Raw genomic sequence first — 12,540 nt, 5'->3', positions numbered from 1 at the left:
TTTTGAAGCTGCCGATTTTGGAGCGGAGAACCTGGAATTCTGTGTTGTAAACGCTTGAGGCATGCCATGCGGTGTAAGGACGACAGCTGACAAATCAGAAACACCCATTCAGTCATGTCCTGCCCTCCCGCCCTAGTTGAAACATAGGAAGTATGAGAAGAAAACAGTAAATCAGAAAGCTGCGCACATTTGCACAGCTTCCGCGCAAATGTGCGCAGCTTTCTGATTTACTGTTTTCTTCTCATATTTACTATGTTTCATGGACTGTAACGGCATTTGCTTATTTAGTAATTTTAATACAGAATTTACTCTGATGAAATTATTCAGACACTCCAACGCCCCCCCTAAAAAAAAATCGGATCTGCACGATTCAGCCGTGAAAAAGGCGGCATCCGCCAAAAGGCGCGCCGTTTGCATCCCTGGAACTCATAGGTTAACCGACTTTAACCGGCTAATGAGGCTCGGTGGTTGGTCAAGACTTTTTTTTAGTTTTCGCCATCCCTAGAAGGTACCACCACGTCGATGCAGGGAATGAAAGAAAAGTTTGATGTGCTCATAGGATGTAGACAAGGTGGACAAGAATCTCCATGCTTGTTCAACTACTACTTTGACTACGTTCTGAAAGTGGCCGCCTATGAAATTGACAAAGCCTTTCCTGATGACTAGGGTATCAATCTCGAATTCAATATCCCATATATGTGCACCAACAGGGAGCAGCGGTGTGGTGGAAGAATGCATGGAGTGGAGATAATGAGGTGGATACTTTATGCAGATGATGCTGCTCTTTTCTGTAAAACAACAAGTGAGGCACAGCAATTTCTCACCATAATAGATAATGTGTGCCAACAATTTGGGCTTCAAATTTCATTCGAGAAGACCAAAACACAGGTATTTAATGATGACGATCTTGCAAAACAGCCAACACTATTCAGCATTAACAGTCAAGTCGTGGAAAATGTCAGAGAATTCATGTACCTAGGGCAAATGATAACAACTGAGGAAAAGGGATATTTCACTGAAATTTGTGTGGCCAGGGCAAATGCAAAATTCAATGAGCTTTGCACTGTATTAACGGACAACAATGTCAACCTGCACACAAGATGGAAAATCCTGGAAGCGTGTGTTAGATCGCGGTTAATTTATGGTACACAAGCATGGTTTCCTAACGAACAACAACTAACTAGACTTGAAGTTTGTTGGCACCAGATACTACGGAGCATGGTAAAAGGAGGGTGGAAAAGAAAGAAAGCATCAGAAGATTCAGAAGAAGTTTACAGCTTTGTCTACACAAATGATGAAATCCAGAATATCATGAAGACGATACCCCTCAGAGATTTCATTTACTCATAATATCTGAAGTACATTGCGCATATATGTAGAGCTGACAACACTGCAATTACAAAGAAGGTCCTATTTACGAAGCCGAGTAGGAGATATTAAAGTGATCCATGGATAAAGATCGGACGGTTGTTGGGAACATCAGTGGACCAGGCAAAGAGACTGACACAGTCCAAAAAGGAGTTCAGCAGAGTGATCCACCAGTGATTCACTCTGGCTCTTCGTTGACTAGGTCAACAACAGAGAAAATACACTACCGTTCAAAAGTTTGGGGTCACTTTGAAATTTCCTTATTTTTGAAAGAAAAGCACTGTTCTTTTCAATGAAGATCACTTTAAACTAATCAGAAATCCACTCTATACATTGCTAATGTGGTAAATGACTATTCTAGCTGCAAATGTCTGGTTTTTGGTGCAATATCTCCATAGGTGTATAGAGGCCCATTTCCAGCAACTCTCACTCCAGTGTTCTAATGGTACAATGTGTTCGCTCATTGCCTCAGAAGGCTAATGGATGATTAGAAAACCCTTGTACAATCATGTTAGCACAGCTGAAAACAGTTTAGCTCTTTAGAGAAGCTATAAAACTGACCTTCCTTTGAGCAGATTGAGTTTCACATTTGTGGGGTCGATTAAATGCTCAAAATGGCCAGAAAAATGTCTTGACTATATTTTCTATTCATTTTACAACGTATGGTGGTAAATAAAAGTGTGACTTTTCATGGAAAACACAAAATTGTCTGGGTGACCCCAAACTTTTGAATGGTAGTGTAAACTGTTTACAATTTGTCACAGTCGCTCACTAGCGCAAGTTTTACATGTAATATGTATCTTATGGCATTTTCAATTCACTGTGACAGTTTACTGTGGGCGCCGCCCACAACAAAGAAATGCTTCTGTGCATGTGCAGCAGAAAACTCTCATATTGAATATCCATTGGGTAGAGTGACGTAATACATGTAGGATAAGCGATATGCTAACAATATTGCATGCTATCAAACCAAATGAATTAAACCCGCTAGAAGGGAATAGAATACATGTTTTTATTCCATCGAAAAAGTGTCCTGTATGTCTAATCACCGATATTTCACTCCAATGATGTCACTCCCAGTGTTTTCCTGCTGATTGGATACGTGGTGTCAAAATGGCGAACCGGTTCAAAATTAAAATTCTTTTGATTAACTTGTCTTTTTTTGTGGATGTGTACATATAATATAAAGAATATTACATGGTGGTGTGAAGATATGAAGTTGATCTTCTCGTGTTGAAAATATTTTGACTCGTTTGCTTCGCTTACTCGTGAAATATTTTCACCATTCAAAGCTGAACGTCATATCTTCATGCCACTGTGTAATATCCTCTCTATCACGGGCGATTGCTCTAAGACAACGAGGAAGGCTCAGCCTCCTCTAAAAATGACAAACATCGTGTAGGATGAATTGCGCTAGGCTTATGTTATAGCCGACCTTATAACATTGCTATTTCAGATCCAGAATCATAGAAATATGTGCTCAACCCAACTACAGTGCGAAATCATTCCGTTATAACTTTCCCCAGTTCGCCTAATGTGTGCGTGAGTTTTTCCCCCTCGTGACAGCGCGATGCAGCCCAGCCTCAGTGGACTTCAATGGCATTTGGGAGCTATGCGCTTTTCAATATCAAAATGCAAGACGGTTATTGGACAAATACTGCGAAAATGCCCGCCCCACGGACTCCCAGCCTCAGTGGACTTCAATAGCATTTGGGAGCGATGCGCTTTTCAATCTCAAAATGCAAGATGATTATTGGACAAATACTGCGAAAACGCCCGCCCACCGGACTCCCAGCCTCAGTGGACTTCAATGGCATTTGGGAGCTATGCGCTTTTCAATCTCAAAATGCAAGATGATTATTGGACAAATACTGTGAAAATGCCCACCTACGGACTCCGAGCCTCACATGGGAGGGACATGGCAAAGCTTTCCACGAGGAGACTGGTGATTGGTGAAAGCAGCCGGATATTTTCTTTGATTGACAGCTCATTTCAAATATAGACAGGCAGCGGTGAATTTCAGTTCAGTCCCATGCGGATTCGCAAGTGCTGTGGTGTATTGTAAGAGATCAGCTTACATTTCGATTTCATTCATTACATACGGTTTCTACCAGCTTTTTTAGTTTGCATATATTTTCATTGTAAATAAAGTGTAAATATAGTGTTGTCAAGTTTGCTATCTTGGTTCCAGAAATTTCGTTTGAGTGACTGAACTTGAGGGGGCTAGTCAGCTAGCAAGAAAGCTGCGCACGGATGCCAAGCATTGTTGATTTAATTTTGGCGAAGCCATTTGCCAGTCTTCCTTTCGAGGAAAAAATTAAAATTAAAGAGCAGGGTAGACCAACGCCTCAAATTGACTTGGTGAAAAAGGTAGGGAATAATACTCGTTCCTTTCAGCTCTCCTGGTACGAGAAAGTGAATTGGCTAACAGCAAGTGACCCACATCAACAACAGTAAATAGGCTACTTTAGTAATATGTCATGGATGGACCAAAAATATAGAATCTATTTAAAATGTTTATGCTGAGTATGTTATATTGGAATATATATTTTTCTGGATATGAATTAAACACAGCTACAATTTGGAAAACATTTTTAAACAAAAACAGCCGAGAACATTTCACACTACAAACCTGGATTAAAAGTGAAGGGTTATCATAATTGTCAATAAAACATTTCTCAGTCAAAATAAGTAAAATATAGGGAAAGTGTCATTGAATGAAATGTGTGGCACCCAGCTCTGTTTGGCTCCCCAAGGTCAGTGCTTGTGCCTATTCCAGAACACTCTGCTGTTACTGCTGAGGTTCCTGACAAAGAGCTGCTTTCAATAATGATCAATTTTTAAACAACATGCCACAATTTTAAAATATAAAATGTTAAAATATACCCCCCCAACACCACCATCATGTATATTGGACAGTAGACTAATGGGCCAAAAGAACCTGTTATTTCACAGTTTGTGACCCTGCCAACAATCAGCCAGATCAGAGGCAAGAGTATGGGTAAAATTGATGTGTTTTTTCTTTTAAAATCTGGAAATATCGTAACCGACCAGCCTCCCCTGTTTGAAAGACTACCAGCCGCCACTGCTCTCTATATGTTATGTTATAATTTGCGACTTTACTGTAAATGTCTACTGTAAATGTTTACTGTCAATTTTTCAATACTTTACTGTAAACCCAGTTTGCCAGTAAACTGCTGTAAAATCTACAGTAATATTTTTACAGTTGTAGTTTTTATCCATATACAGTGGTGCTTGAAAGTTTGTGAACCCTTTAGAATTGTCTATATTTCTGCATAAATACGACCTAAAACATCATCAGATTTTCACACAAGTCCTAAAAGTAGATAAAGAGAACCCAGTTAAACAAATGAGACAAAAATATTATACTTGGTCATTTATTTATTGAGGAAAATTATCCAATATTACATTCGCAAACTTTCAAGCACCACTGTACAATTATGCAAGAAAGAGTTACAGCACCGTGCAAAAGTCTTAGGCACTATTTTTTTTTCATACAAACTTTGTGATAAATTTCTATTTTGTGGCTTCTACATTATTGAGTCGGTACAAAAACATTTTAGAGTCCAAACGTTCATTTTCCAGCACAAAATTAAATGTTACAGGAAAAAAAAAGTTTGTATCTGACCAACATATTCCATAAGAGAGCACTTTTCAGATTAAAAAAGAAAACATAATGAAGGCTGCTGGGTTTTGGTGCAAAATGAAGAAGCGAGTGTGACAGTCAAAGTGTCCAGAGGAACTGTGGCTGGTTCTGTAAGATGCTCAGTAAAACCTACAGCTCATTTCCTTATCAAACTGCACTCATTGTACCTGAGATTACTATTTTTTTCTTAAAGCAAAGGGACGTCTCACAACAAATACTGACTTTTTTTCACTTATTATAGCTTACTGTTGTTTATAGTGTTTTTATGTTGAAACATTTCATTTCATTATTTTTGAAGACCTCTTTGCTCTACAGCATTTCCTTGCATGTGCCTAAGACTTTTGCACAGTACTACAGTTCCTGTTTATTGCGGCTACACTCAGTCTTTCTTTTCCTCTCTCTTGAAGTTCATAAGACAAAAAAACAATACAGCTTTGACATTTTGTCGAGAAACTATAAAGTCCTGTGTCTATCAAATTTTTTTTCCATTACATAAGGTTACTGGTTTACCTGAAATGTTACAAAGCTTTAACACTTGAGGTAGTCTTGGTCTTGGTCTCAAGGCCACTTTTTGAAGGTCTCAGTCTCATCTTGGAATCGAACACATTTTTAATTGGTCTTGTCACTGTAATAGACATCGAGTCTCGGGATTTTATTTGAAGAACGGTCAAGACCACAACTGTGCAGATTTCACTAAATTGCCTGTGCATTGTCTGATTTATTTGTTAACATTGTTACTGTGATTGAATGTAAAATTTCTTGCTTCAGACGTGACTCATTGCTAATTTGAAATTTTCTTCCTGTTCACGGCTGACACCCCTCCCCCACCTATTCATTCACAAACTGGTCTGGTCCTGGTCTTGACTTGGTCTTGCTTTGCCTTAGTCTTGGTTTTGATTTGATCTCAACCCCTCAAAGTCTTGGTCATGACTTGGTCTTGGTTTCGATGGTCTTGACTACAACACTAACTGGAGGCTCCTTCCAAAAAATGCTAAATAAACATCTCACCAAATGCGGCACGTCCACAAGTCCATGTGTAAGTTATTACTAGAGAACAAGTGCATTACTACAAACCTGTGATTTGAAGGACAGTCACTACTTTTGCCAGAGCTGCTGTTATAGGAAATTAATCAACGAGTACTTGGTGAAGATATTATACTTTGTACCATGTCTGCTGTCAGGTTTAGTCACGAGACAAACTTAAAAGACAAAATTATTAATGATTTCTTCACAATAAATCAAAATCCACAGCATTCGATCTGTGAGACAATATCGTCAGCAACTCCTGACTTTCCTAAATTCTGCTTTCTTTTTCAACGTAAACCTTAAAAACATTAAAACAACCTCCTGAAAGCTACATTTAGCCCATAAGCCTTGCGTGTAAATAGCACTTCTGAGTTCAAGAGGCTTAAAATCATATATGAGTGATTCCACGCTTATGGGTACTGAAATGGGGACATGAACTTATTCACCTAAAACCATTTCTTTTTTTACCATCAGGTCACAAAACATGTAATCTTTAATGAATGATATGTTAAAAGATAACTTTAATTTTCTAAGATGTAATAAAAACATATTTATATGCCAAAGTCAAGCCTATGAGTTCCAAAATGATGTCTGTTACATTACTTCTGTTACGATTGTCCATCTCGCGTCTGTTACAAATTAATTACAATCTAGCTATAAACCATGTTAATCTTATTGAAAGAATGTGTATGTTTATTCTACTACACATGTTTATTAATTATATTTGCTAAAACATCACCTTCCTATGTTTCAAAAAGTAATTCTACATTGTTAAAATTGAGAATATATATGTCCACAACACTTCTGTTACGTTCTGACTTTGGCATATAAATATGTTTTTATTACATCTCAGAAAATTAAAGTTATCTTTTAACATATCATTCATTAAAGATTACATGTTTTGTGACCTGATGGTAAAAAAAAGAAATGGTTTTAGGTGAATTTTTAAAAATAAGTTCATGTCCCCATTTCAGTACCCATAAGCGTGGAATCACTCATATGCAAACTACATCTTTAAAAAAGTCATCAATAGCTCAGAGCCCAGCTCACTCCTCCAGCACTTGTAAAGGGAAATTTACTGTTATGGCTGGAACAGAGTGTTCTTTCGCTCTGTACTGGAACACATCCATCCATAACTGAAATGATATCTTACCTAGCACAGAATAAAGCAACTGAACTACCTGTGCCTCAGAAACTAGCGACCAGGTGAGTAGTTGAGCTCCAGAGCTCTGGGAGTAGTTGAAGAATAATTATTTCTAATTATGGTGTGCATAAGAAAGCCAGTTTTTCTGCCACAAGTCAGTGTTAGGTGAGAGTTCAGCTTGTGTAAATACTAAATATAAGTGCTTTGTTTTAAAGCACTAAGTAGAACAAGAACGTGTTTTAAAATATATACGAGTGACCGGTCTTTACCTTACATGTCTAAAATCATCTAACCTGATCTGTGCAAAGTGAAATAAATTAATGTTAATGGCAAGCTCCAAAATGAATGGACAATCCGCTTGATAAGCCGTGACGTCATGACCATACTGCCAGGGCAAGCCTTGTCTTCTCAATGTGCCGCACTGCTGTGTCCCTCATTGTTTCAGTAGATCCAAGTCCAAAAGCTATGCAATTGTCATGAAGGAAAATATTTACTTGTTTTTAGAACTTATAAAACATAATATCTCCAAAAAGAACATCTGAAAGGAAGAACAAAGGGGTGAGAAAGTGGGACAAAGAGTGGTGTTCAAGGATTGGTGTGTGTGTATGTGGGGGGGGCCCACACCATGGTTATCAGTGATTGGTCATGGGCAGGACCATGGTTATCAGTGATCGGTGGTGGGTGGGACCATGGTTATCAATGATTGGTCATGGGCTAGACCATGGTTATCAGTGATGGGTCATGGGCGAGACCATGGTTGTCAGTGATGGGTCATGGGCGAGACCATGGTTGTCAGTGATGGGTCATGGGCGAGACCATGGTTGTCAGTGATGGGTCATGGGCGAGACCATGGTTGTCAGTGATGGGTCATGGGCGAGACCATGGTTGTCAGTGATGGGTCATGGGCGAGACCACGGTTGTCAGTGATGGGTCATGGGCGAGACCACGGTTATAAGTGATCGGTCGTGGGCAGGACCACGGTTATAAGTGATCGGTCGTGGGCAGGACCACGGTTATCAGTGATCGGTCGTGGGCAGGACCATGGTTAACAGTGATCGGTCGTGGGCAGGACCATGGTTAACAGTGATCGGTCGTGGGCAGGACCATGGTTAACAGTGATCGGTCGTGGGCAGGACCATGGTTAACAGTGATCGGTCGTGGGCAGGACCATGGTTAACAGTGATCGGTCGTGGGCAGGACCATGGTTATCAGTGATCGGTGGTGGGCAGGACCATGGTTATCAATGATCGGTCATGGGCAGGACCATAGTTATCAATGATTGGTCATGGGCAGGACCATGGTTATCAGTAATCAGTCGTGGGCAAGACCATGGTTATCAGTGATTGGTGGTGGGCAGGACCATCATTATCAGTGATCGGTCATGGGAGGGACCATGGTTATCAGTGATCGGTCCTGGGTGGGACCATGGTTATCAATGATTGGTCATGGGCAGGACCATGGTTATCAATGATTGGTCATGGGCAGGACCATGGTTATCAGTGATCGGTCCTTGGCGGGACCATGGCTATCAGTGATCGGTGGTGGGCGGGACCATGGTTATCAATGACTGGTCATGGGCAGGACCATGGTTATCAGTGATCGGTCCTTGGCGGGACCATGGCTATCAGTGATTGGTGGTGGGCAGGACCATGGTTATCAGTGATTGGTCATGGGCGTGCTCATGGTTATCAATGATTGGTCATGGGCAGGACCATAGTTATCAGTGATCGGTCCTGGGAGGGACCATGTCTATCAGTGATCGGTCATGGGCGGGACCATGGTTATCAGTGATTGGTGGTGGGCGGGACCATGTTTATCAGTGATTGGTCATGGGCAGGACCATGGTTATCAGTGATCGGTCGTGGGCGGGACCATGGTTATCAGTGATTGGTCATGGGCGTGATCATGGTTATCAGTGATTGGTCATGGGCGTGATCATGGTTATCAGCGATTGGTGGTGGGCGGGACCACGGTTATCAGTGATTGGTGGTGGGCGGGACCACAGTTATCAATGACTGGTCATGGGCAGGACCACAGTCATCCGTGATCAGTCATGGGCAGGACCATAGTTATCAGTGATTGGTCATGGATGGGCCCATGGTTCTCAGTGATTGGTTGCAAGCATAAATCAGGCATTACATTGTCAGTCGAGCAAACTTGCTTTCCATACTCATATAACAGTAACTGTAAGGTGAGCTGGAGGGCTGTACTGAGTTGAAGACGGTCATTAATGCGCGCTGAGAAAGTCGCTAGATTTGTTACCAAGCTTTTTTTTAAATTAAAGTTGCTAAAAGGGTCTAAAAAAAAATCAACAAATCTTGCAACAAAGTCTCTATGCTGGTACTGATGGGGTGTTTGGCCTCGGAAATGGCTATCAACATCAGACTTAACAAACAAATGATGTGCTGGACCCTCATTATAGTACTTACATAACACAATTAAGTAGTAATGACATACAGAAAGTGTGTTGTTAATTAATACGTTGTATCTGCATGTTGTAACTACCCTTTGTCACATTTTGAAAGCCACTGGTTATAAATCCAATTTTCTACACACAAAGACAAATTGTACTAGCAAACCAGCTGCTAAATTGGATTAAAATGCCGTACCAAGGGTTTCTGTGTCCTCTGTGTGGAAGATAAGGTTAGGGCACAATCGTTGCATTGATGTGCATGATACTCAAACTAAACATGATATCGCAAAAAAAAAAATCAACAGTGTTGAAAAGCAGAAAAACGGACAAACCAAACTCAGGCTCAGATCTGATTATGGGCACTGGCATCAGAGTCGATACTGGCATGGATCAGCCGGCATATTTTCCAATCCGATCTATGGAAATTTCCTGTTGTGTATGTGTGTCGCTGAAGCACAGACCTTTTGTTAAGCGTAGAACCAGGCTCGCTTTAAAGTCTCCAGGACATCGCACACATAAATCTGAATCAGATCAGAAAACATTGATCTGCGTCTGATCTAACAATGTACGTCAGTATTGATCCTGACAAATACCAGTACTCATTATCAGATCATTCTGACAAATATGTCCACAGATGTACAGTATTTTATATTCGATTCCAGTATTGACCCTGATGCCCGTTTTCCTTCGTCCTCCTTTCAGATTTTCGGCTCGTTTTTTTTTTGGGGTGTAATATTGTGTTTTCCGATTAGATTTTATAGTGTCGACATAATCTTGATTGACCAAATACAGATTTTTCAACTGACAGCTCACTTTAAACAGACTGTCAGACATCACTACACACAAACACTGAGCATACACAGGTTACGGATAATCAGGACTGAAATTTCATCAGAAAATATCAGTGTAAATTTAAAAAAAAGCAGTGAAATCCAGTCACGCTGCAGTGTTCAGTCATTCCTGTGTATATACAGTAGTGTGTACCTCAGGAGCTACCTGTTATAGGTTTGAACAGAATAAACATGTTGACTCAAGCTCAGTTAACATTCATGGCATGCTTAAAAGCTGCATTTATCTCCAAGGATAAAAATTCTGGAGTATTAAAATGTATTTCAACCGAAAAAACAACTATTTAATGAACCAACAGAGCCACATCTCAGTGAGTGAGTGAGTAAGTGTGTGTGTTATAATATAACTGGAAGGGAAACAGTATTATGTTTAGCTAGCACTGTTCAACTATGAGTCAGGACTAAATTAAATGTTAAATATGAGTAAATTGTTTATTATTTCTGGTAATAACGAGTCAGCTAAGCCAAATGGGTGAAATTAAACAGGGGTGTTTAGTGTGAAGTGGTGAAGTTTTTAGCTAACAGGTAGCACGGCTATAAAATAAACACAACCCAATTAACGGTTAACTCGGCTGAGTAAATACGGTAGCTTAGCTCCATACTAACCCATTATTCAGCCTGACTAGGACTATAAACAGTTTATAACTACTCATTTCTGTCCTGACGCCTGTTTAGAGGAAATAACGAAAGTATTAAGTTCTAGAAAATGACGCTAGCTGACCGAAAAGCTAACTGGAAGAGAAAATGCAAAAACTCGACGGCTTAGCCAGCTAGCTAACTGTACATAGTAACACTGAGAGCTGTTAGACTAGTTGTAATAGCTCAAGTCAGTGATATATTAAAAATAAAAACAAGTTAGGACTTAATATCAAACGGTTATTTAAATAAAAATGGCTGGATAATTAATGTGTATGACTTGGCAAGAAAATTAACACTGGTTTGTGAATCACAACGTCGCTTTGTTAGTGTTAGTAACTAAGGAGTAACGAAAACAAACAAGACAGGGTTGTTTAGACACACACACACACTGATGGCCAGATGACTTTTGTATTTATTCCAACACATTAAGGAGGTATAATGTTTATTAGTGTGTTTGTGTTTGTGTTACATTGCGTGAAGATGAAAAGCCAGTCGGTTTTTAAACACTAAACACGGCTGACTTTCCGGTCTTTGCCTGCTCTTTATCTCTAACATCCCCCTCCCATCCCAAAACAATAAACATTCCTGTGGAAAGCACGGCTCTTTCTCTCTCCATGACCTGCGCCATCTTTGAAAAGAGTCTCCGGGTCCGCTCAGCTTCGCTCCTCCAAACAAAGAGCAACACACACGGCGGCTTCCGCCACACAACTTCCTAGAGACACGGCGAATAAATAACACAGCAACAGCCACACAAAACACACACACGCGCCTGCGCGGACTCGCGCGCTCGCTCTCACACTCACTCACACTCAGACACACTCGCACAGTCACGCGCACACATCCGCGTCTTACCTTCAGATCGGTGAATCAAAGCGTTAAAGAACAGAAGGAGGAAAGCAAGACAGCACGGTATTGCATCCATCCTCCTCGACTCACACGTTACACTCACTGGCTGCTGGATCTCTCTCTCTCTCTCTCTCTCTCTCTTTCACACACACTCACTTACTCACACACACATGCATATATGCATGCACACACACACACACACACACACACACTGAACTTCTCCAGCTCACTGTTATAGAGAAGTGAAGCACGTGTGATTGGCTGGGAGCGCCACTCCCCGCCCAGACACACACACACACTTTCTGCTGTCCGCCCCTGCTCACGATTAATGTTGTCTAGTCAGACAGAGTGACGAAATCTTACACACAAGTTATGTTCATGACCGTCTGCATGCTCCAAAAGCACTGTGTAATTTTCTTACATACCTAAAATGCATGTTCAAGGCTGGTGGTTCTCAAACTTTTTTGCCTTTCAAGAACCAATTCTTCATGCATCAGCCTCAATCGGATACGAGCTTGATTCCCCGTTCCGATTGAGAATTTAATTGGGTTGAAAGACGTAGGGTAGCACTGTCGTATCACAGGAAGAA

General features: G+C 40.6%; 1 protein-coding gene across 2 annotated transcripts in view; it reads right to left on the bottom strand.

Annotated features, from left to right (window-relative positions):
- Positions 1 to 12,139, bottom strand: part of tgfbr1b (transforming growth factor, beta receptor 1 b) — a 220,073-nt gene extending 207,934 nt beyond the window's left edge. For both annotated transcript variants that reach the window (XM_060922459.1, XM_060922460.1), the window contains exon 1: positions 11,958 to 12,139. In XM_060922459.1, the coding sequence (XP_060778442.1) occupies positions 11,958 to 12,027 (70 nt within the window). In that variant the 5' untranslated portion in view covers positions 12,028 to 12,139. The remainder of the gene's footprint in view (positions 1 to 11,957) is intronic.
- Between the last annotated feature and the right edge of the window lie 401 nt (positions 12,140 to 12,540).

This window comes from Neoarius graeffei, chromosome 5 (assembly GCF_027579695.1).
Source record: "Neoarius graeffei isolate fNeoGra1 chromosome 5, fNeoGra1.pri, whole genome shotgun sequence".
NCBI lineage: Eukaryota > Metazoa > Chordata > Actinopteri > Siluriformes > Ariidae > Neoarius > Neoarius graeffei.
This window is presented reverse-complemented; position numbering and strand designations above follow the sequence as displayed.